This window comes from Schistocerca serialis, chromosome 4 (assembly GCF_023864345.2).
Source record: "Schistocerca serialis cubense isolate TAMUIC-IGC-003099 chromosome 4, iqSchSeri2.2, whole genome shotgun sequence".
In the NCBI taxonomy this organism is placed as follows: Eukaryota; Metazoa; Arthropoda; class Insecta; order Orthoptera; family Acrididae; genus Schistocerca; species Schistocerca serialis.
In genome coordinates this window covers 117,809,240-117,834,904 of record NC_064641.1, presented here as the reverse complement: position 1 = coordinate 117,834,904, position 25,665 = coordinate 117,809,240, and the positions used below count along the sequence as shown (strand labels likewise).

General features: G+C 44.1%; 1 protein-coding gene across 1 annotated transcript in view; it reads left to right on the top strand.

The window, feature by feature from the left end:
• LOC126474188 (uncharacterized) overlaps positions 1–25,665 on the top strand; it is a 121,959-nt gene that overhangs the window by 15,623 nt on the left and 80,671 nt on the right. The window contains exon 2 of the mRNA XM_050101651.1: positions 12,753–13,525. Within this exon, the coding sequence (XP_049957608.1) occupies positions 12,753–13,525 (773 nt within the window). The remainder of the gene's footprint in view (positions 1–12,752; positions 13,526–25,665) is intronic.

Genomic DNA, 25,665 nt, shown 5'->3' with positions numbered 1-25,665 from the left:
ACGGATATTAACTGCGTTTTTTTAATAGGAACTCCCATTTTTTATTATATATTCGTGTAGTACGTAAAGATATATGAATGTTTTAGTTGGACCACTTTTTTCGCGTTGTGATAGATGGCGCTGTAATAGTCACAAACGTATAAGTACGTGGTATCACGTAACATTCCTCCAGTGCGGACGGTATTTGCTTCCCGATACCCGTGTTAAATTGGACCGTTTACCAACTGCGGGGAAGGTCGATATCGTGTTGATGTATGGCTGTTGTGATCAAAATGCCCAACGGGCGTGTGCTATGTATGCTGCTCGGTATCCTGGACGACATCACCCAAGTATCCGAACCGTTCGCCGTATAGTTACGTTATTTAAGGAAACAGGAAGTGATCACATGTGAAACGTCAACCACGACCTGCAACAAATGATGATGCCCAAGTAGGTGTTTTAGCTGCTGTTGCGGCTAATCCGCACATCAGTAGCAGACAAATTGCGCGAGAATCGGGAATCTCAAAAACGTCGGTGTTGAGAATGCTACATCAACATCGATTGCACCCGTACCATATTTCTATGCACCAGCAATTGCATAGCGACGACTTTGAACGTCGTGTACAGTTCTGCTACTGGGCACAAGAGAAATTACGGGACGATGACAGATTTTTTTGTATGCTTTCTGTTTAGCGACGAAGCGTCATTCACCAACAGCGGTAACGTAAACCAACATAATATGCACAATTGGGCAACGGAAAATCCACGATGGCTGCGACAAGTGGAACATCAGCGACCTTGGCGGGTTAATTTATGGTGCGGCATTATGGGAGGAAAGATAAGTGGCCCCCATTTTATCGATGGTAATCTAAATGGTGCAATGTATGCTGATTTCCTACGTAATGTTCTACCGATGTTACTAAAAGACGTTTCGCTGCATGATAGAATGGCGATGTACTTCCAACATGATGGATGTCCGGCACATAGCTCGCGTGCGGTTGAAGCGGTATTGAATAGCATATTTCATGACAGGTGGATTGGTCATTGAAGCACCATACCATGGCCCGCACGTTCACCGGATCTGACGTCCCCGGATTTCTTTCTGTGGGGAAAGTTGAAGGATATTTGCTATCGTGATCCACCGACAACGTCTGACAACATGCGCCAGCGCATTGTCAATGCATGTGCGAACATTATGGAAGGCGAACTACTCGCTGTTCAGAGGAATGTCGTTACACGTATTGCCAAATGCATTGAGGTGACGGACATCATTTTGAGCATTTATTGCATTAATGTGGTATTTACAGGTAATCACGCTGTAACAGCATGCGTTCTCAGAAATGATACGTTCACAAAGGTACATCTATCACATTGGAAGAACCGAAATAAAATGTTCAAACGTACCTACGTTCTGTATTTTAATTTAAAAAGCCTACCTGTCCGTGTCTCGTGGTCTTGCGGTAGCGTTCTCGCTTCCCGCGCACGGGATCCCGGGTTCGATTCCCGGCGGGGTCAGGGATTTTTCCTGCCTCGTGATGACTGGGTGTTATTGTGTCGTCTTCATCATCATCATTCACCATCATTTACGGTCGGATGAAGGCAATGGCAAACCACCTCCACTAGGATCTTGCCTAGTACAGCGCTGCGGGTCTCCCGCATCGTCCCCTACCCTCCTCGGAGTATGGGACCTCATCACCTGTTATCAACTGTTTGTCTAAAATTAAGACCCATATGTTTGTGACTATTACAGCGCCATCTGTCACAAAGCGAAAAAAGTGGTCCAACTAAAACATTCATATATCTTTACGTACTACACGAATATGTAATAAAAATGGGGTTTCCTGATATCCGTTTGACCTATGGCAGCGCAATCTAGCGAGCCAACCATAGCGCCATCTGGTTTCCCCCTTCAATCTAGACGAGTTTCTTTCTTTGTAGTTTTTTCGTTTGATTCTTATTTTGTGAGATATTTGGCCCGGTCACGATCAATGGACCACCCTGTATATACGGTATTAAAAATATCTGTCCGACCGTCATTTCGCCAGTTTGCTCCGCCATCGCGTATCGACACGAAGACATGATTAGAATAACTGCAGCCCACGCAGTGGTATCTAAGGAGACAATGGCGCAAATGAAGCAAAACGTGTTAATATCATATGATTTCATCACCATTGTTTTGGGGATGACATTGCAATGGTTGCTTGTAGTGTAGATAAAGTACCACAACGAATGCAGTAACTTAGCAGAGCCAGTTTGAAAAGTACGGCAGACAATCTGTAAGTCTAATAGGAAGTATAACCAGCATATTGTAAAGTAAATAGTAAAGACTGACAGTGAAGCCGTAAATTCGGTTGATGCGTTTTATTTATTGAGGCTGGCTGAAGATGATGGTAGCGAAAGAAATAAACGGTGGAGTAGAAATCCTACAGCGAACTAAAACAGGGTTTTCAAAATTGCGCTTGCTTTGTGCCTGAGACGGTAAGTAGCGATCGGCTTTTAATTACGGCTACGGGACATGAACATTCAATGCGAAAATCATTCATAACCTGTGACTTGCCCAGCAGGTGATGGGGAACGGATGTTAGCAATTTACTAGCGGAGACACTGGAACAAATGCGTGGATAAGGGAACGGGATGGAGTGGAAGGTGTTAAGTGTGAAAAATTGGCTAGATGAGAATAGGACTCGCACACTGAGGCTTTCGTAGAAATTTAATTTTGTGTACAGACAATCCACCCATGCCGGGAATTGACGACGATTTTTGCCTGTTATCGACATTGCTACTGGCAAGATACCGGTCACGGGAATTCCAAGACGTTCTATATTGTATTAATTTTAATTTTGAACTCGGATGGTAAATGGCAATTTTTTTCATTTGATATAACTGCAAATTAACAATTTGTTGAATTTTTCTTTGCCTGCAGCGTCAAAAATTGCTTCTTGCCAAATTGCATGATTCTACAACAACGGCAAATACCTCTATTGTTCCTGATCTATATCAACGACGTAGGAGACAATCTGAGTAGCCGTCTTAGATTGTTTGCAGATGATTCTGTCATTTACCGTCTTGTAAAGTCATCATATGATCAAAACGACTTGCAAAATGATTTAGATACGATATCTGTATGGTGCGAAAAGTGGCAATTGACCTTGAATAAGGAAAAGTGTGAAGTTACTAACATGAGTACTAAAAGAAATCAGCTAAATTTCGATTATGCGGCAAGTCACACAAATCTGAAGGCTGTAAATTCAACTAAATATTTAGGGATTACAATTACCAATAACCTAAATTGGAACGTTCACATAGATAATATTGTGGGTAGAGCAAACCAAAGACTGCGATTTATTGGCAGAACACTTAGAAGGTGCAACTGGTCTACTAAAGAGACTGCTTACACCAAGCTTGTCCACCCTGTTCTGGGGTATTGCTGTGCGGTGTGGGATCCGCATCAGGTGGGACTGACGGATGACATCGAAAAAGTACGAAGAAGGGCATCTCGGTTTGTATTATCACGAAATAGGGGAGATAGTGTCAAAGACATGATTCATGAATTGGAGTGGCAATCATTAAAACAAAGGCGTTTTTGGTTCGACGGGATCTTCTCATGAAATTTCAATCACCAGTTTTCTCCTCCGATTGCGAAAACATTCTGTTGCCACCCACATACATAGGGAGAAATGATCATCACGATAAAATAAGAGTAACCAGGGCTCGCACAGAAAAATTTAAGTGCTCGTTTTTCCCGCATACCGTTCGAGAGTGGAACGGTAGAGAGACAGCTTGAAAGTGGTTCATTGAACCCTCTTCCAGGCACTTTATTGCGAATAGCAGGGTAATCACGTAGATGTAGATGTACCCTATATGTTGTAATGACTGAGTTCGCGGGTATGAAATTATGTGAATAAATGGCCGTATCTTCTGATTGCATTGGCTTAGAAGCTTCAATGTTTTACACCGCCAGGGAACTGTAGACCTTAGTATGTGACACAAATTTCAAGTTGATACGTCTACTTGTTGCTGAGAAAAAGGGTTAAATAGATTGACGAACAGTTAGTCGGATAACAAATGACAATAATTTTTCTTCGTTCGTTGTAATAACAAATTCACCACTTTCGGACTTTTTCCTCCACTTGTAATGTGAAAACCTTGGTTCTTGCAAAATTTCAGCATTGCAGGCTAGCGGGAAGGACTCTACAGGTTTTGAGGAATGAATTCGTGAGTATCAAAATATGCGACATAAAGAGCCGTATCCTTTGACCGCATTGATTTAGAAGCTTCATATTTTTACACCGCCAAGGGACACCGTAGATCTTAGTAAGTGACCTGAATGTTAACGTGATACACCATCCCATTCCTGAGAAAATAGTCTTTTAACAGTCGGACAGACAAACAGACAGACAACAAAGTCTATAATTGTTCCTTTTTTACCGATTGAGGTAAGAAGCCCAAAAAATGATGTGGAGAAAATCGGAATAGGTAATCGGACCAATGGGTGGTGCAAGGAGCAAAGAAGCTCTTTTCCAGAGTCAAAGAAGTAAGAAAAACAACGAAATGCGACCTACTGGGAGGTTACTAAATAACACTAGAAAACATGCAGGTGGAACATTGATGGAAAAGTCTAGAGGAGAGGCCTTTATTTAGCAATGAATATAAAATGCCAAATAATGACGACGATGATGATGATAGTGTGAATGAGGTACATTATTTAGCCTTAAGTAATACGTCTGATTTTTCTGAAAGTTGTCATTCTCTAGCAGCGCTGATACATGAATTTTAGACTTAGTTGGATATCAGTCAATATCCTTGACTTATTGTTTTAATTTTTGTTCAGGTAGGACACTTGCACTCAAACAATGACTACATTCCTGATTATAACTTTTGTGTGCCTATGGAGAAATGACTATGTGGCAGAGAGAGAGAGAGAGAGAGAGAGAGAGAGAGGGAGAGAGAGAGAGAGAGAGAAAGAGAGAGAGAGAGAGAGAGAGGGATTGCCGACCTGACTCAACTGTCGTACTTTGAAAGTATGCATTTTAAATATACAGAGTGAACCAAAATTCGCGCATATGGTCACCATAGCAAACGAACAGTGCAAAAATATCTCTAGCCAAAGTTTTTCCTGAACGTACGAGGGTTGGGACTTTAATAGTGGCAACTATTTATTTACAGCTCTTACAAAATAGATACGTGTTTCAAAGTTTTACCGGCCTTCAAAGTAGTCACCAGCATTGTTTACAACCCGTTGCCAGCAGTACCTGTTGTGTTGACAGTTCGAGCGGCGCGGTCTATTGCCCGACAAATTTGTAGCAGTTCTGAAGCGAATGCCGTGAAGTGTTTCCTTCATTTTAGAAATCGAGTTGAACTTAAGAGGGCTCAAGTCACGTGAGTGCAGTAGATGGTATAGCATTTAGCAGTCCCATCAGTCAAACAAATCAGTAACAGCCTGCACTGTAGGTATTTGAGCATTGCCCCGCAAAATGATGGTCAGGTCCTGCAGAAAGTGTCATCACTTCTGTCTCTATGCTGTTCATTTTTGGAACACAACCTACGACCAGCTTAGAGACAAAAGTGATGACACTTCCTGCAGGACCTGACCATCATTTTGCAGGACAATGCTCAAGCACGTACAGTGCAAGCTGTTACTGATTTGTTTGACTGATGGGACTGCTAAGCGCTATACCACCTACTGCACTCACGTGACTTAAGCCCTCGTGAGTTCAACTCGATTTCTAAACTAAAGGAAACACTTCACGGCATTCGCTTCAGAACTGCTACAAATTCGTCGGGCTATAGACCGCGCCGCTCGAACTGTCAACACAACTGACACTGCAAAGAGTATCTTACGACTACCACATCGCTGGCAACGGGTTATACACAATGCTTGTGACTACTTTGAAGGTCAGTAAAACTTCGAAACACGTATCTATTTTGTACGAGCTGTAAATAAATAGTTGCTACTATTAAAGTTCCAATCCTCGCATATTCGGTAGAGAATGGACGTCAAACAAAGGCCATTTGGTACCCTCGTCAGTACACTATTGGTGTGTTGCGAGGTTAGTGCAGTAGGCATAGTTTTGGGTTAGAAAATTCGAGTTCGATTCCGTACCTAGATGTAAATTTTTCATTTTTATTTTATAATTTTTATACGGCCAGTAATGCTGTAGTACACTATTCCTTAAACTACACATATCCTACAGTTACAGCCTCTTTTAACATCTAGCGTACCATTTACTAGTCCAAAGTCGGAAATATTCACAATGAATTAAAAAAGTATTATCTGTCATAGGATACAAATAAAAACAGATCAACAAGGAGAAATTAAACGTTCATACTACAGGGCCATCAACCCTTAACGCAGCCACCTGGTGTGCATTATTTTCCCCTGCAGGCAGCCGGCCCGGTATATTTCCACTCTGCTGCGAGGCCGGTTTGTGTAAAAATCTTGCGCAGGCTTGCACGTGTTTGTTACGCGACGCAATACAGTGTTCTGAGTGAAAGTGTTTCACATGAAGTGGAGAAATACAAGAATTATATTCGCCAAAGCGTAGTCATGAACAGTCAGGTAGCAAAAGTCATGGGATACCACGTAACATCTGTGGCCGAGCGGTTCTAGGCGCTTCAGTCCGGTACCGCGCTGCTGCTACGGTCGCAGGTTCGAATCCTGCCTCTGGCATGGATGTGTGTGATGTCCTTAGGTTAGTTAGGTTTAAGTAGCTCTAAGTCTAGTGGACTGATGATCTCAGATGTTAAGTCCCATAGTGCTCAGAGCGATTTCAACCATTTCAACCTCCTAATATCGTGTCGGACCTCGTTTTGCCCAGTGCAGTACAGCAACTCGACAAGACATGGGCTCAAGAGATCGTTGGAAGTCCCTTTCAGAAATATTGACCATGTTGCCTCTTTAGGCATCCATAATTGACAACGTGTTGCAGGCGTAGGATTTTCTGCGCGAACTGATCTGTCGATATTGTCCCATAAATGTTCAATGGGATTCATGTCGGGCGATTTGGGCGGCCAAATAATTCGCTCGAATCGTCCAGAATGTTCTTCAAACCAATCCTGGTGACACAACGCATCCATAAAAAATCAATCACCGTCGTTTGGAAACATGGAGTCCAGGAATGGCTGCAAATGGTCTCCAAGTACCCTAACGTAACGATTTCAAGTCAATGTACGGTTCAGTTGGACCAGAGGAACCAGTCCATTCCATTTAAACACAGCCCACAGCATTATGGAGCCACCACCAGCTTGCACAGTGCTTTTTCGACGAGTCCATGGCTTCGTGGGGTCTGTGCCACAGTCGAACCTTACGAACACCTCTCCAACTGAAATCGGGACTCATTTTACGAGGCAACTGCATTCCAGTCGTCTAGGATCCAACAGATATGGTCACAAGCCCGGGAAAGAAGCTACAGACGATGTCGTGCTGTCAACAAAGGCACTCGCGTCTGCTGCATCAGCCTAGTAATGCCAAACATCGCGGCACCATCCTAACGCATACGTTAGTCCTATGCCCCTCACTGATTTCTACGGTTGTTTCACGTAGTGTTCCTTGTCTGTTACCACTGACAACTTTACGTTAACTTCGCTGCTCTCGGTCATTATGTGAAGGCGGTCGGCCACAGCGTTTTCCGTGGTGAGAGGTAATGAATGCCTGAAATTTGGTATTCCCGACACACTCTTGACGCTCTAAGTCTCGGAATATTGATATCCCAAACGATTTCCGTTGCGTCTAGCTCCAACTACTATTCCGCGTTCAGAGTCTGTTAATTCTCGTCGTGCGTTCATAATCACATCGGAAATCTTTGCACATGAATCACGTGTCTCCAAATGACAACTCCATTAACGTACTGTCCTTTTATATCTTTTGTACGTGATACCACAGCCATCAGTATATGTACATATCGCTATTCTATGACTTTTGTCACCTCAGTGTATGATTCATACGCACAGACTCAGCACATGCAGTATGGACATTATTTCAAGAAGAATTTCGTGATGTTAAGCTTCCTAATTGGAGTACGATTCACCGATTAATAAGTATACTTTCGTGAAGCGGGAAGTATTCTTAACAGGAAGAACAGACAACCAGTTACAGTACTCACACAGGGAACTCTGGATAACATTCGGAATGCCTGGAAAAGTCTCCTAGAAAATCAGTTTGACTTCTTTCTCAGCAAATGGAAATTTTCTGTGGCTCTATTCAAACGGCTGCAAAGTTATTCAAATTACAGTCCTAAGATCTTAGGTGCAAAATCTTAAACCAGGTGACTCTGCAAAAAAGGTCGGAGTTTTGTGAATGAGTTTTGAACTGAGTGCATGACGGAAAAATTGACCCTCACCTAACCTTCTTTTCGGACGAATTATGGTTCAGCCTAAGTGGATACGTTACTTCAAAAAATCACCGTTATTGGAATTTTGGAAAACCTAACGTAGTACACGAGGTATCACAGCATGATCAAAAAACAGGAGGGTGACTCGCTATTAGCAATGGGAGAACAATGGGTCCTATTTTTTTCGAGGACACAATTAACAGCGAGAGATATGTGGAAAATATTTTGCAGCCTTTCTGACATCAGTTAAATGAAAGAGGACGTGCGTTCACGATCCTTCAGCAGGACTCTGACGGCACATGTAGCCAAGTTCTCACTACAGAAAATTCATGACGTGTTTGAAGATAGAGTTATCACTAACAACATATGGCCTCTGACTCTTCAAGCTTGTGGCAGAATAGGTGAAGCGTGGTAATGTGCAGACATGTTGAATGACGGTACAGAGTGTGGCACGTACGGTTTTTTGATTCGTTTTGTATATTTGTTTTTGTGTAAAGTAAAGGACAACTGAATAATCCGCTGATTTGATGACAATGTGTGTATGTATATTCGATAACAGAGCTGTCGTAACATGGGTCTAGTATGGTTTTTTAGTGAGTAACGTCTGGCTGCACTGTTAGTAAATATAGCGTACATCCCCGAGCAGAATGGCTGCTCTGCGATTTTCGGCAGAGAGCGCTTGAGTATGGCGCCATCTAACTACAAATCATTGCGCACGCGTGATTTTCGCGCCTGCGCATTGTTCGCATGTCTGTTCTAAACACAGGGGCGTCGACGTGGGGATACCGTCAGTCGTACCTAGCCATCGCCAAAGTTCAACCACATGAAGGTGTCGGACAGTTGCTCCGAGGAAATGTTGCAGAATTTACACTACGTCATCCGGCGACAAACTTGTACGCTGCTAAAGGTCGACGGGGGTCTTGGACTCATTGACTTTCCCCGCAAATGTGCGGCCCTCCTAATTCACCGTATCGCCACCTTGCGTGAAACTGACCCAGGTGGGACAACAGCGGTTCTATTCGACCGTTATCGCCCACGATCGACGCGTGCACCAGTCTGCTTGACACATATTCCGTTCCGGATGACGACAGTCAAGGACTATTACCTCAATCAAAGTTATGCCCTAACAGTGGCCACTGACAAGGCACGCACGTCGAAGCGCCTTTACCGGGCACTTCGAGGCCAGCCCACGCCACATAAATTAGAGGACAGACGACCGTCGGTCATCTGGCACCAAGCTTGGGCTAATATCAACAACCCAGCCCTTCCCACGGAAGTTTCAGCGCTATGGTATCGTGTCGTAAACAATTTAATACCCACTAATCATCGCCTGGCGGCCATCCGCCTACGGCCCTCGGCTGCTTGCGGCCGATGTGGTGACGTCGACAGCCTCTTATGCTCCCACGTCACAGAAGTGTGGGACCTTGCACGTGTGCTCATAGCGCTGATCGGTGGGACGACACCAGACAATGTGTCAATCGACTGGTTCCTTACCCCTGATATTCAGACCAACCCCCGAACACGACGTAACGCAATGGTGTGGCTCTTGGGCCACACCATTTTCACGATCTATGACCTTTCCCTCACCGATGCTGTCTCTTTCATGGACTACCTGTGGAGCCAGCATCGACTGGCGGAATCTGATCGGAACTATACGACTACCTTTGCACGATTTCTGCAAGTTGCAATGGTCCACGGATTTCAAAAGGTGTTCCGGGTTGACTAAGGCACCTCATCCAGGAATTGCCTGGGCTTACACCTGGATCTTTGTCACTCGGACTTTGGAACTACCTTTGACTTGACTATAACTAAGATTCGACATTGGAAAATTATTGCCAAATATTATTGGAAATTAGGAAACACGCCAACTATCTTAGAAGATTATTCCTTCGTTAATTCTATGGGCGATGGGATTATCTCGCCAGTTTCTTTTTCATTTGTGTGTGCTGCCGTCCCTGTTTTTACTTTGCCTTCATTTCTGACTTTATTTCTTTCTTCCTTTTTAGTTCTAAAATCACCATTTGCTTCACACCTGCAGAGAGAGGTGTCTTTCTGAGTAATGTGTCGTCGCCCCCTGAGGCATGGCAGAGTATGCCTCCGCTTTTATTTTCGTTTTATGGCAAAAAGTTTTGCACTAACAGCGCCCTGCTGTACGTGCTGCGTCGACACTCGAGGATGGCGGCATTTTTGGAGAGGAAAAGGTAGGGCTATAGGGGAGGACGGAGGCCCATTAAAAAAAAAAAAAAAATAAAAAATAAAAAAAACCGTGAAGACAACATATGACCTCCTCATTCCCCTCTTTAATCCGCTGCGACTTTTTTTTTATCTCTGGGAAGAATTACGGTAGAAAGTGAGCAAATCAATTCCACACACTTTAGATGAAAATACACTATCATCCGTCAATTACTTCCATTTCTCAGAGTGAAGTGCAGTGTAATGAGCATTTTTTTACGCAGGTGTCAGAAATGCTTGAATAACGAAGTAAGGCAGTTCCAGCATCTTGCTTAATATAGGTGAATAATGTACTTCTACTTTTAAGTGTTTGTGTTATGGATGTTAGAAATAACTGACGCGACAAACTGTACTGTATTTGCTGTTGACCTCTTGACACCCGCATCTGTCCTCACTGACCGGTCGCATGGGCTAAAGTGAATGCGCTAACAATTGATCACAGTTTTTTTTTAGTTTAGGGGAATGGTACACGTAAAAAAAGGAGATCTGCTGACAAAAAATGTTCAAATGTGTGTGAAATCTTATGGGACTTAACTGCTAAGGTCATCAGTCCCTAAGCTTACACACTACTTAACCTAAATTATTCTAAGGACAAACACACACACCCATGCCCGAGGGAGGACTCGAACCTCCGCCGGGACCAGCCGCACAGTCTATGACTGCAGCGCCCTAGACCGCTCGGCTGCTGACAAAGGACCAGAATGCATGGAGGGATGTAACTGCATGGAAGAGAATAGAGGAAATACTTCAAGGCAGGATGCGTCCCGCTTTTAAAGTGGAATAATAAAAACATATGTATTCTCATTTCTCTGTTAGTATTGAACAATCGCACGTGTTTTGTATAAGACCTACTGTAATTGCCATACAACGATTAAGAAACAAGATACCACATAAAGCAACCTCAAATCAGAAAATAAAGAAAGTACACCTAGATCTGGTATCAAACCGCTGGAATGGAGTATTCTAACTGAAAACTCTACCTTCTGCACTAACTTACCGGCGTATTGACTGAAGACACTTCTCACGCATATAATTACGGTGTTGCCAAATTGCATTTCTTTGACGTGTATTTTGTACCGAATGTATGTATGGGACGATATTTTATTACAGGCGTTTTTGTAATGTTGGTGTTTAAGGAATTGTACTGCGGCGTCTGAGCGTACAAATTTTGTTTCACCATTTATATGCTACATACAGGGTGACAATGATCGAACTATATGAAATAAAATCGTCGTAACTTCCGAACCGTTTGCGTTAGGACGGCCAAACTGCATGGTTGGCCGTGGTGCTTGATGGTATTAGTATGCACCTTGTTGGTTTAACGATGAAGTCCACATTCATTTCGATGGGGTAGTCAATACGCAAAATTGGCGCATTTTGTGGATTGAGAATCCGTATTTCGCGATCGAGAAGTCTCTTCATCCTCATCTAGTGACTGTGTGGTGTGCAACATCCAGTCACGGAATAATCGGTGCGATATTCCTTGATGGCACAGTGAATACCGAACGATATCTGTAGGTTTTTGAAGATTATTTCATCCCCATTATCCAAAACGACCCTCATTTCGACAAGATGTGGTTCATGCAAGACCCCATCAAAGCAGGAGACTGTTTGATGTCCTGGAGGAGCACGTTGGGGACCGCAATTTGGCTCTAGGTTGCCTAGAGGCCATTTGCACGGGTCTCGGATGACCACCATATTCTGCAGATCTGAACACATGCGACTCCTTTCTGTGGGGACAAGTCACGGAATAATCGGTGCGATATTCCTTGATGTCACAGTGAATACCGAGCGATATCTGTAGGTTTTTGAAGATTATTTCATCCCCATTAAAGACAAGGTGTGCAGCAATAACCCCAAAATCATTGCTAAGCTGAAAACAGCCATTCAAGAGATCATAGACAGCATCGAGGTTCCAATACTTCAGCGGGTCATGCAGAATTTCGCCATTCGTCTGCGCCACATCATCGCCATTGATGGCAGGCATATCCAAGTCTCATAACCTAAATCCGAATATCTGTATAGACGCTTAAACGTTGAATAAAGGGTGTTCACGCCGTTGTTTGTAACTAATTTACGTTTTTTTCAAACAGTTCAATAAGTATCACCCTGTATGTGTCGCAATGCTTTATGAAGAACACTATTGAACACACTTAAACACCCATGTAACCAGTATGTAGCTTGTGATTGTGGATTTGCTTTGATTTCTAGAGGCTGCTGCCATGGCTGGTTATAATGGTGACTGTTTCACACGAGATGGTGTATGTCTCAACACAAAGCCTCTCTGGAATGGCAAGCGAGGTGTCCAGTGTGCATGCCCCAGATGGAGTTCATCTTCCCAACACCTATCTTGTCCAGCAGTTTCCATGGCTGGTGGATAGAAGTAAGAATCAGCAGGATGCACAACTCCTTCAAGAGGCTCAGTACAATCTCGAGTCAGCTCCTGTGAAACGAGAGGCAGCTCCTCAGTATAACTGCCACCAGGACTCACAGGCGAGAGTTGTCTGCCACCAGGTAGTTGCAGGTCTCGAACACTCATATGGCCAGCAAGCGCTTCGGCAAAGGCTATTTGTGGACGTGCAAGAAGAAGATGTCCACAAGAAGAATAATCACAAGAGAGTAGTGCGCCAAGATGATGCAAACCGCCAGACTGGAGACCAACAAGACGGACACCAGGAGGATCCACCCCAGTCAAATGGGGCACAACAACAAGACCCACCTCAGCCAAATGGGGCACAAGACCAACCCCAGTCAAATGAGGCCCAGCAGCAGGATCTACCCCAGCAACAGCAGGCGGACCTTCCCCTATGTCCAGAGGACAGCAGCTGCTCCTGTGAGACTGTAAGTGGGGTCGTGAGGGCCGACTGCTCCAGCTCAGGGCTGGACCAGCTGCCAGCCGGACTGCACCCCAACACCACGCGGCTCTCACTGTCTGGAAACAGCCTGCAACAGCTTGGCAATGACTCACTGGCGGGTCTCCACAGGTATGCACTTCATCCTTCACTCTGCTTCTCAGCCTATGATGTTTTAGAGCTTGCTTGATAGATTAAAACTGAGAATCAGACAACAGTTCGAACCTGCACCCTTTTTTATATTATGTTGTTGAGACCAAAGACGCTGATGTGTTTGATTGTATTGTTTCTTACAATAGGCCTATTTTGGCGTAATTGCCATCCTCCAGCTATCGGTGAAAAGTACAATATTTCAAATTTTTCAGTAGATCATTTAGCCTCTTGTAGAATTACGGTTTCTTAAGTACATCAGATGCTCTTCATATCCATATAATATCAATGTCTCAGTTGCAGTCACTGTCTTTTATCAGTTTGCTCCTTTCATGCTGTTTGAGCTATGGTAGATGTTAAATCTTTTAATCAAGTGAAACAATGGTTCCAGAGACCTTCTCAGGTGTCAAACATCTATGATGTACATACGCATGAACCGTGATTTATCTTCAAACAATATTCTTAAGAATTTATTTTATTTACTTGTGATTCATCAAGAACATTAACACATTTAATCACACTATGTAAGCATGGAAGTAGTCGCCAGGGAGTAACTGATGAAATCATAAGCAAATTCCTTTTAACAAATGGGAATTTTATTCTCTTTAATAGTTCCTAAAAACATTTTTTACAAGAAACAGATTTAAAATTATAATAATAAAACACCCTCTAAATATCAAGTTACAATTTATTCAGAGGCAGAAAGAAACAAGTTTTGACTGTATGAGCTTTCGGGCAGATAACCTTGCCACTCCCTTTTGACATGTCCATAGTTACAACCGCTCACAACAGCCTCTGAAAGACTACACTGGTGCAAATCTGCAACACACCAGATTACTTTAAACTAAAAGCTTTAACAATTTACACAAACACACAAACTATGCAACCTCGTAGGAAGGATGGAAATGGTACAAAACACTAAAAATTAAAAATATTAACTTTGCCACCGAAAGTGCAACTTGATTTTAATTTCTAAGAAAAGTCTTACGGTGAAAGGGTGGCAACTTTATATACTAAAATGATCATTTAAATAAAACCCCATGAAATGCAATCTTATATAAAATTGTACAAGGTTGGCCAAACAATAGTTAAGATGCTCTACAGTACACAGATACCGCCTCTCAATATCATAGGCAGTAATATCAAAGTTTCCGAAAATCAAACCAAATTTCAGGTATTAGGCTGTTACGCTCCAAGTAATAAATTCGTTAACACACCAAATCCGCCAAACGTGACAGAGGCAGCTACTAACGTACGGTAGATTGATAGGGAGGTTACCGAACAACCCGAACTTCAGGTTGCCTTAACCCACCCCTACTCCTCAAGGGAAAAGCGGAACACCCAATTTATAAACAACCACCTTCCCGCGGGTGGGAAAACGAAGAAGAATGGTGGGACGACCCCAAAGCAAAGTGGCTGGTGACCTCACCAAGAAAACAAGTAGAATTTAACAAGAGTAAATCAAACAACATATCACCAATCACTTAACTTCTAATAAACTGCGATTTCTCGAGAAGACCTGGCGCAGCAACCCCCCATCCCACCCCCCACCCCCCACCACCCAACTAGACTCGCAAGCTGGGGACGAGAGACTGACCCGGACTGACTGACTGGCCTGACTGGGGAGCTCATAGCGCCCCTTAAATGCACGCGAACAGGCAACCTTTCCCACCAGAGGGAGACACCAGAGCTGCGATTGCCACAGCGGCGCCACCGCCAGAAACGGAGGGCGACTGCTTCACACTACGCGCTGCGGCGCGCTCTTCAAAACAGCAGTTTTTACCAGGGCTCAACGCAGACTGAAGCGACGAATGAAAATTTACGCCAAACCCAGGATTCGAACGTGGGTCTCCCGCTCACTATACAGACGCGCTAACCACTACACAACCCTGACAGAGTTGTTTTTCACAACAACATGTCTCCCTCCTCGATTGAAATTCGGCTTCACACATCAGCCCTCTTGGTATTCCCCCTAAACTCGAACAGCACTGTAGAGGCTCACCAACTGTATTGCAATAGCTGCAGCCTGTATATAACATCATAGATGTTTGAGGCTTGATAAGATCTCTGGAACCATACTTTCATTTGATTAAAGCACCTATGCCTCGGTTTCAGGCAGGATCCTCTGTTTCGTTCGATGGTGAGATGCTATTCCAATATAGTTACAGAGCCTCTGCATCATAGTTCGAGTTTAGGGTAGCCCATGCAGGGTTGTGTACTTTTTAGGGTATCTGTCTAGTGAGCAGGAGACATGGGTTAGAATCCCAGTCTTCGTACAAATTTTCAGTCATACCTTCAGTTTGCATATATAAAAATCGTTAAGTTTTTTGTTGTAATAGTTATTTATATACTTGTCGAATTATGAAAGTTTATTGCGTAATGGTGTTGCGTGACAGCTATACAGACAGTTGAGTCAGGGATGTTGTATGGTCACAGGCAGCTTGCTTCATTGGTATTATATAGGGTTGTTCTTATCAGCTGCATTATGTTGCTTGTATGACTTGAATTTATGTTGTTTGTGATCATATGTATTTTAATCCTATTGTTTTTATGGATCTGGTTACACCAGACAGCGTTGTGATGTGCGAGGATTGTAACAATTGTCTGATGAGTTTACATAAATGCATGCTTTCTAGTGGTTACTTTTAATTTCGTGGTAACAAGATCTCTGATACAATTGCAGATTTTGTTTTTCTACTAAATTGCTGTTTGGAAGGATACTTTCAGTAAAATTTCCTGTGTAATGTTTATGTCTCAGATGGATCTGTTCATTTAGAATTTCTTGAGGGTAATTTTATTTGCGTGAATATATTTCGATTTCTTCTAGAATACTCATTAGTAGACATTTTTGTGCAATATGTAAAACCTCTATGTTGTCTGCTGTATGTTGTTCTGTTATCAGCGGCCGAAAACCTCAAACCACACACACACACTCTGTTATCAAGTGATGGAAGAACTCAGCTGTCAATATAGTTGCCACGAAACATTATTATGAAATAAACTTTCATAATTCGACGGTTACATAAATAACTGTTTCAGCAAAAAATTTAATTTCAGTATATTCATTGTAGATGAAAAACTGCGACTTTGGTTTACATTGGCCATTTATCTGGTATAAACATGCAGCCAGTCAATTTTTTACGATTTATTCAACCATGAACGTGTTTTCGAGCCACTGCAGACTCATCATAAGAGGAAGGTGTTAAAAGAACGTTATGTTGTGGACCGAGTGTAGCTAGGATACAGTGCTGATGTTGCTGGTGGAAATGACGGAAATTTAATAATCGGTGACGAAACGCTTACGAAACCGAAAGCTTTTTTGTTTTAGGTACTTACAGTGCACTGATTTGTGGTATCCACATCAGATCTCTTCCTGTGGTGTACATTATTAAGCTATGTACACAAATATACTGTGTATACTATGTATATTCGTGTATACTGTGCGTATTTGTGTACATAGCTTAATAATGTACATCACAGGAAGAGATCTGATATGGATACCACAAGTCAGTGCACTGTAAGTACCTAAAACATAAAAGCTTTCCTTCGTATATCCATAATTGAAACGGACGACTTGGGACGTCAGCTAGTTTAATATATGTTAAAAAATGACGAAATTCCTCCAGTTGTATTAAGGTGTTGGTTTTATTGGCAACTAGTTTCGATGTTGTTACAACATCGTCTTCAGGCCCATACTTGTTGACAGGAACCGTGTTGTGGCAACTAGTGTTAGACACATACGGTTGCTGTCAACAAGTATGGGCCTGAAGACGATGTTGTAACAACATCGAAACTAGTTGCCTTAAAACCAACACCTTAATACAGCTGGAGGAATTGCGTCATTTTTTAACATATAAAAGCTTTCCGTTTCGTAATCGTTTCGTCAAAGATTACTAAACTTCCGTCATTTCCGCCAGCAGTGCCAGCACAGCATCTAGCTACGCTTGGTCCACAACATAACTTTCTTGTAACACCTCCCTCTGATGATGAGTCTGCAGTGGATCGAAAACACGTTCATGGTCGAAGATATCGTAAAAAGGCGACTGGCTTCACGTTTATCACCAGATAAATTGCCGAAAATTTAATTATAGCTCCAACAGCATCAAAGGAGCAAATTTATAAAGTAGTGTGACAGCAACTGAGACATCGATGTCATGTGGATATCAAGACTACCTGATGTACATTGCAAACATACTTCTATAACAAGTTAAATTACCTACTAAAAATTTTTAAATATTGTACGAAACCGTCTTCTTTTCACAGATAATCTGAGGATGACAATCACGCCGAAATAGGCCTTCTGTAATAAACAACATAATTAAGCAAAGCAGCGTCTTTTGTCTCACAACATAATACAATAATGTCCTTATACGAGACAGACGACACAGTGGGTTCAGATGAGTACAAACTGATAACATGTAGTTCAGAACTGCCAAACGCCAAGAAATAAATGACAGTAACGACTCAAACTGGTCTAATAGTGTATTAAGGTGACACCCAGACGACAGCTTGTCGATTAACAAAAGTATTACATTACTACCCTTCGCATCCAAACATATAATTGTATGCTTTCTTTTGCTGGTAATTTTAGGAGGCAGACTACGACAGTTTCAACTGATAACAGTTAATGGCGGATCACAGGCTGTACGATTTGTAATTGAATATTCCACGATACAACATTAATCTCTTCGCACTGAAACTTTGAGACCATAATAATGCAGCACAAATGCACACATGAACCTCGCAAGTTACTGTTGTTCATAATAACATGAGAACTCAGTGCGAATGCTTAGGTCGAATATACTGGGGCTTTATAAATGAATATCAGGGTTTTAAGGCTCTGTAGCATGTATTACATTCAACTAAAAATTACAAACAATACATCAAATAACAGAGCAGCCCAACAGGTTCTCCTACAAGTGTTCAATGCGAGCACCATTTGTCACACAGCACATATCGAGGCGGTAGGCGAGTTCTTGGGATAACCTGATCAGTGTGTCTCTGGAATAATTGTTGAAACAACTGCTTTAATCCTGTTTCTTACGTCGAGTAGATCTGGTAACGGAGGTACATTCACATTATCGTTTATGAATCCCCAAAGGTAAAAATCGCGTGGCGTCAGATAGGGCGGACGTGGAGGTCATACGAATCAAGCTGTCTCGTCCGGCCCCTTGTGGCCAATCCAGCTGCTTGGTGCACTGTTGTTTTAGCAGTTGTGTACTGAGTTATGCCAGTAAGGGGGCGCACCATCTTGATACCAAATACACTCCTGGAAATGGAAAAAAGAACACATTGACACCGGTGTGTCAGACCCACCATACTTGCTCCGGACACTGCGAGAGGGCTGTACAAGCAATGATCACACGCACGGCACAGCGGACACACCAGGAACCGCGGTGTTGGCCGTCGAATGGCGCTAGCTGCGCAGCATTTGTGCACCGCCAGCGTCAGTGTCAGCCAGTTTGCCGTGGCATACGGAGCTCCATCGCAGTCTTTAACACTGGTAGCATGCAGCGACAGCGTGGACGTGAACCGTATGTGCAGTTGACGGACTTTGAGCGAGGGCGTATAGTGGGCATGCGGGAGGCCGGGTGGACGTACCGCCGAATTGCTCAACACGTGGGGCGTGATGTCTCCACAGTACATCGATGTTGTCGCCAGTGGTCGGCGGAAGGTGCACGTGCCCGTCGACCTGGGACCGGACCGCAGCGACGCACGGATGCACGCCAAGACCGTAGGATCCTACGCAGTGCCGTAGGGGACCGCACCGCCACTTCCCAGCAAATTAGGGACACTGTTGCTCCTTGGGTATCGGCGAGGACCATTCGCAACCGTCTCCATGAAGCTGGGCTACGGTCCCGCACACCGTTAGGCCGTCTTCCGCTCACGCCCCAACATCGTGCAGCCCGCCTCCAGTGGTGTCGCGACAGGCGTGAATGGAGGGACGAATGGAGACGTGTCGTCTTCAGCGATGAGAGTCGCTTCTGCCTTGGTGCCAATGATGGTCGTATGCGTGTTTGGCGCCGTGCAGGTGAGCGCCACAATCAGGACTGCATACGACCGAGGCACACAGGGCCAACACCCGGCATCATGGTGTGGGGAGCGATCTCCTACACTGGCCGTACACCACTGGTGATCGTCGAGGGGACACTGAATAGTGCACGGTACATCCAAACCGTCATCGAACCCATCGTTCTACCATTCCTAGACCGGCAAGGGAACTTGCTGTTCCAACAGGACAATACACGTCCGCATGTATCCCGTGCCACCCAACGTGCTCTAGAAGGTGTAAGTCAACTACCCTGGCCAGCAAGATCTCCGGATCGGTCCCCCATTGAGCATGTTTGGGACTGGATGAAGCGTCGTCTCACGCGGTCTGCACGTCCAGCACGAACGCTGGTCCAACTGAGGCGCCAGGTGGAAATGGCATGGCAAGCCGTTCCACAGGACTACATCCAGCATCTCTACGATCGTCTCCACGGGAGAATAGCAGCCTACATTGCTGCGAAAGGTGGATATACACTGTACTAGTGCCGACATTGTGCATGCTCTGTTGCCTGTGTCTATGTGCCTGTGGTTCTGTCAGTGTGATCATGTGATGTATCTGACCCCAGGAATGTGTCAATAAAGTTTCCCCTTCCTGGGACAATGAATTCACGGTGTTCTTATTTCAATTTCCAGGAGTGTACAAACGACCCGATCACTAAAAGCTTCACAGTCATCGTTGTGCGGCAACATTTCATTCGCAAAGTTGGCATGTAAACCACACTCTGTAGGTTTCAGAGCTTGTAACAACTGCAAACGATAAGGACGTAGTTGTAAGCATCTCCTTAGAAGTTTCCACATACATGTCAGTGGAACTGCTAATTCACTACTGGCCTTCCGAACTGATTTCTTGGGGCTACGCGTGAGAGACTTTCTCACTCATTCAACGCGTCTCTGGTCATCTAGTACTCTAAGTTGAATGTTATAAATTCTGAAACACTCGGTAATATTTAAGCACACAATCTCACGCGAGTACGGCCGACCAGTGTCAACTAGAATTGTTGATATTTTTAAAAATATCAGCAATCCGATTTGTCGATGTTTAAAAAATACCATTATCATATAATGGTGGTGGGGGGGGGGGGGGTGAATGGAATAACAAGATTTCCCATGTGAAGAAATAGCAAACCAGTTAACGTTTTCGACATATCGAAAAAAGGTATCAACATATTGACGGAAAAAACATCGACGTACCGGCCTACAGAAATATCGGCTGCACATTGTGAACTTACCTCCGGTTTCAGAGCTGTATATTTAAGTATTGGTTTATTGTTAGACATTCTGTACATGAACAAGCTAGCAGCCTGCTTATCCCACTTAGAGCAAGGATTGCAAGGAAAGCGATGCACGTTCACGCTTGGCGATAATCACCTTGCTAACCAGGGTAATGGAATATAAGTGGCACAATAAAAAGTGTCCGATGGGTCCGAGTTTCGGCTTCGTCACATATCGGATTTGTCCGGAGCACTTAATGGCGACTTCCGTGTTTTTTCATTTCTGGAAACGCCAGGAACCTAGCAGCAGTAGTGTCAAAATTGTGTGGTGAAGTTCACGTTGCAGTTTCTGTTGGTAGCGCAAAGCGCCGATTGCGTCAGCATTTTCCCCGCCCACCACAAAGACCAATGTTGTCATTCAGATTTTTGCTCATTTCTTCACATGGGAAATCTTGTTATTCCATTCACCCCCCCCCCCCCTCCCCGCCAGTACAACTGCAATCAATTGGACTTATTTTGTGCCACATATACTTCCTTCACACAGTCAAAGAGAAAGAATGGGCGTGATGAAAGCTCAAAAAGTCGTAAGACTCCTTCACACTGTGAAAGTAAAATTATGTTCTACTACAATTTCAAATGAACAACTTCAAATATTTATAGAAAATTGCGGAAGAAATACAATATGAAATAAAAATATCGGCACCGATAGTGCCATTTCAATATCGACATATCGGTGAAAAAATATCGCCGATGTATATCAACATTTTTGGAAGACGTATCGGTATGTCAATATATCAATATTTTATCAACAACCCTAGAGCTAGGTCGCATGATCTCTCTCCAGTCGAGAACGTTTGGAGCATTATAGGTACACACACTAAACTGTGCTGCACCAAGTGCGCACAGGTCAACTGCAATACCGACATTCAAAAAGCATTGTCACAGGGCAAATATTTGCAAGGTAGTGTAGGCCCTTTGCTGCTCTGTTATCTTTATAAACGATCTGCGGGACAATCTGAGCAGCCATCTTAGGTTGTTTGCAGATGACGCTTTCGTTTATCGACTAGTAAAGTCATCACAAGATCAAAGCAAATTGCAAAACGATTTAGAAAGGATATCTGAATGGTGCGAAAATTAACAATTGTCTCTGAATAACGAAAAGTGTGAGGTTATCCAAATGAGTGCCAAAAGGAATCCGTTGAACGGCGGTTACACGATAACAGTCAAATCTAAAGGCCTGAAATTCAACTAATTCACTATGTGATTAAAAGTATACAGACACCCCAAAAACATACTTTTTTCATATTAGGTGCGTTGTGCAGCCACCTGCTGCCAGGTACTCCACATCAGCGACCTCGGAAGTCATTAGACATCGTGAGGGAGCAGCATGGAGAGCTCCACGAAACTCACCGACTTCGAACGTGGTCAGGTGATCGGGTATCACTTGTGTCATGCGTCTGTACGCGAGATTTCTACATTCCTAAACGCCCCTAGGTCCACTGTTTGTGATGTGATAGTGAAGAAACGCGTAGGGACACGTACAGCATAAAAGCGTACAGGCCGACCCCGTCTGTTGACTGACAGAGACCGCCGACAGTTGAAGAGGGTCTTAATGTTTAATAGGCAGACATTTATTCAGACCATCACGCAGGAATTCCAAACTGCATCAGCATCCACTGCAAGTACTAGACGGTTGGATTTCATGGTCGAGGGCTGCTCATAAGCCACACATCACGCCAATAAATGCCAAGCGACGCCTCGCGTGGTGTTGGGAGCGTAACGTTGTGTGGAGTGACGAATCACGGTACGCAATGTGGTGATCCGATGTCAGGGTGTGGGTATGGCGAATGCTCGGTGAATGTCATCTGCCAGCGTGTGTAGTGCCAACAGTAAAATTCGGAGGCGGTGGTGTTATGGTGTGGTCGGGTTTTTCCTGGAGAGGGCTTGCACCACTTGCTGTTTTGCGTGGCACTAACACAGCACAGGCCTACGTTAATGTTTTAAGCACATTCTTACTTCCCACTGTTGAAGAGCAATCAGAGGATGGCGGTTGCATCTTTCAACACGATCGAGTACCTGTTCATAATGCACGGCCTGTGGCGTAGTGGTTACACGACGATAACATCCCTCTAATGGACTAGCCTGCACAGAATTCTGACCTGAGTCTTCTTATATGACACCTTTGGGATGTTTTGGAACGCCGACTTCGTAGCAGACCTCACCGAGCGACATCGACACCTCTCTTCAGTGCAGCACTCCGTGAAGAATGGGATGCCATTCCCCAAGAAACCATCCAGCACCTGATTGAACATATGCCTCCGAGAGAGGAAGCTGTCATCAGAGCTAAGAGTGGGCCAACACAGTACTGAATTCCAGCATTACGGATGGAGGGCGCCACGAACTTGTAAGTCATTTTCATCAGGTGTCCGGATACTTTTGATCACATAGTGTACCTTGGAATTACGCTGTATCTTATCGCTGTATCTATAGCGTTAGAGCACTTCAAACGTAACTCGTCATTCCTTAGTACTTCCGTATCCCACTTCTTTGCATATTGATTCTTCCTATGTAATGTCTTGAACTTCAGCCTACTCTTCATCACTACTATATTGTGATCTGAGTCTATGTATGCTCCTGGGTACGCCTTACAATCCAGTATCTGATTTCGGAATCTCTGTCTGACCATGATGTAATCTAATTGAAATCTTCCCGTATCTCCCGGACTTTTCCAAGTATACCGCCTCCTCTTGTGATTCTTGAACAGGGTATTCGCTATTACCAGGTGAAACTTGTTACAGAACTCAATTAGTCTTTCTCCTCTTTTATTCATTGTCCAAAGCCCATATTCTCCTGTAACCATTTCTTCTACTCCTTCCCCCACAACTGCATTCCAGTCGCCCATGACTATTAGATTTTCGTCCCCCTTTACATACTGCATTACCCTTTCAATATCCTCATACACTTTCTCTATCTGTTCATCTTCAGCTTGCGACGTCGGCATTTATACCTGAACTATCGTTGTCGGTGTTGGTCTGCTGTCGATTCTGATTAGAACAACCCGGTCACTGAACTGTTCACAGTAACACACCCTCTGCCCTACCTTCCTATTCATAACGAATCCTACACCTGTTATACCATTTTCTGCTGCTGTTGATATTACCCGATACTCATCTGACCAGAAATCCTTGTCTTCTTTCCACTTCACTTCACTGACCCCTACTATATCTAGATTGAGCTTTTGCATTTCGCTTTTCAGATTTTCTAGTTTCCCTACCACGTTCGAGCTTCTGACATTCCACGCCCCGACTCGTAGAACGTTATCCTTTCGTTGATTATTCAGTCTTTTTCTCATGGTAACCTCCCCCTTGGCAGTCCCCTCCCGGAGATTCGAATGGGGGACTATTCCGGAATCTTTTGCCAATGGAGAGATCATCATGACACTTCTCCAAATACAGGCCACATGTCCTGTGGATACACGTTACGTGTCTTTAATGCAGTGGTTTCCACTGCCTTCTGCATCCTCATGTCGTTGATCATTGCTGATTCTTCCGCCTTTGGGGCAATTTCCCACCCCTAGGACAAGAGAATGCCCTGAAACTCTATCCGCTCCGCCCTCTTTGACAAGGCCGTTGGCAGAATGAGGCTGACTTCTTATGCCGGAAGTCTTCGGCCGCCAATGCTGATTATTTATCAAAATTTAGACAGTGGCGGGGATCGAACCCGGGACCGAAAACGTTTTGATTATGAATCAAAGACGCTACCCCTAGACCACGGGCACAATTATGGGTTATCAACAAGTGTCAGCTTACGAACGATTCAACAAAACATAGTCGAATGCCCATTCGTGTACCCTGGATGATCGCACAAGCTTTACGCCTCGCCTGGGCCCGTAAACACCGACGTAGACCTTTGACGACAGGAACCATGTTGCCTGGTCGGACGTGTACGGATAGACGTGTACGGGTACGGAGGCAACCTCATGAATCCATGGATCCTGCATATCACCAGGGGACTGTTGAGGCTGGTGTGGCTCTGTGATGGTGTGGGGCGTGTGCAGTTGGAGTGATATGGGACCTCTGATACGTCTAGATACAACTCTGATAGGTAACACGCACGTAAGCATCCTGTCTGATCACCTGCATCTATTCATCTCCACTGTGCATTCCGATGGGCAATTCCAGCAGGGCAATGCGACACCCCACACGTCCAGAACTGCTACACAGTGGCTCCAGGAACGCTCTTCCGAGTTTAAACGCTTCCGCTGGCCACCAAACTCCCCAGACATGAACATTATTGAGCATATATCGGTTGCCTTGCAACGTACTGTTCATAAGAGATCTCCACCTGCTCGTACTCTTACTGATTTATGGACAGCCTTGCAGGATTCATGGTGTCAGTTCCCTCCAGCACTAGTTCAGATATTAATCGACTTCATACCACGTCGTGTTGCGTCACTTCTGCGTGCTCGTTGGGGGCCTACACGATATTAGGCAGGTGTACCAGTTTCGTTTGCTCATCAGTGTAGATTTTTAAGATTCCGGTCTTTCCCATTCACCTAACATGTACGGTCTTTGCCTGGTCATTATGTGTTAGATTAGGACTACGAGAAGCGTGCAATAGGTAACGCAACACTTTTTTTTATCTCGGTCAATTTCGGTTGACAAAATGCGAAACTTGTTGTGGAACACCGTGCCATATTTCCGCTTCAGTCGATGTAGTTTCATGAAGTTCTGATAGGTGGTGGCGCTACACGTGGCCTTCAAAATGGCGTCTGTAACAGAGGCGCGTTCCAAGCAGAGAACCGTCGTCTTTGAGTTCCTTTTGGCGGAAAACTAGTGCATCGCAGATATTCACAGGCGCTTG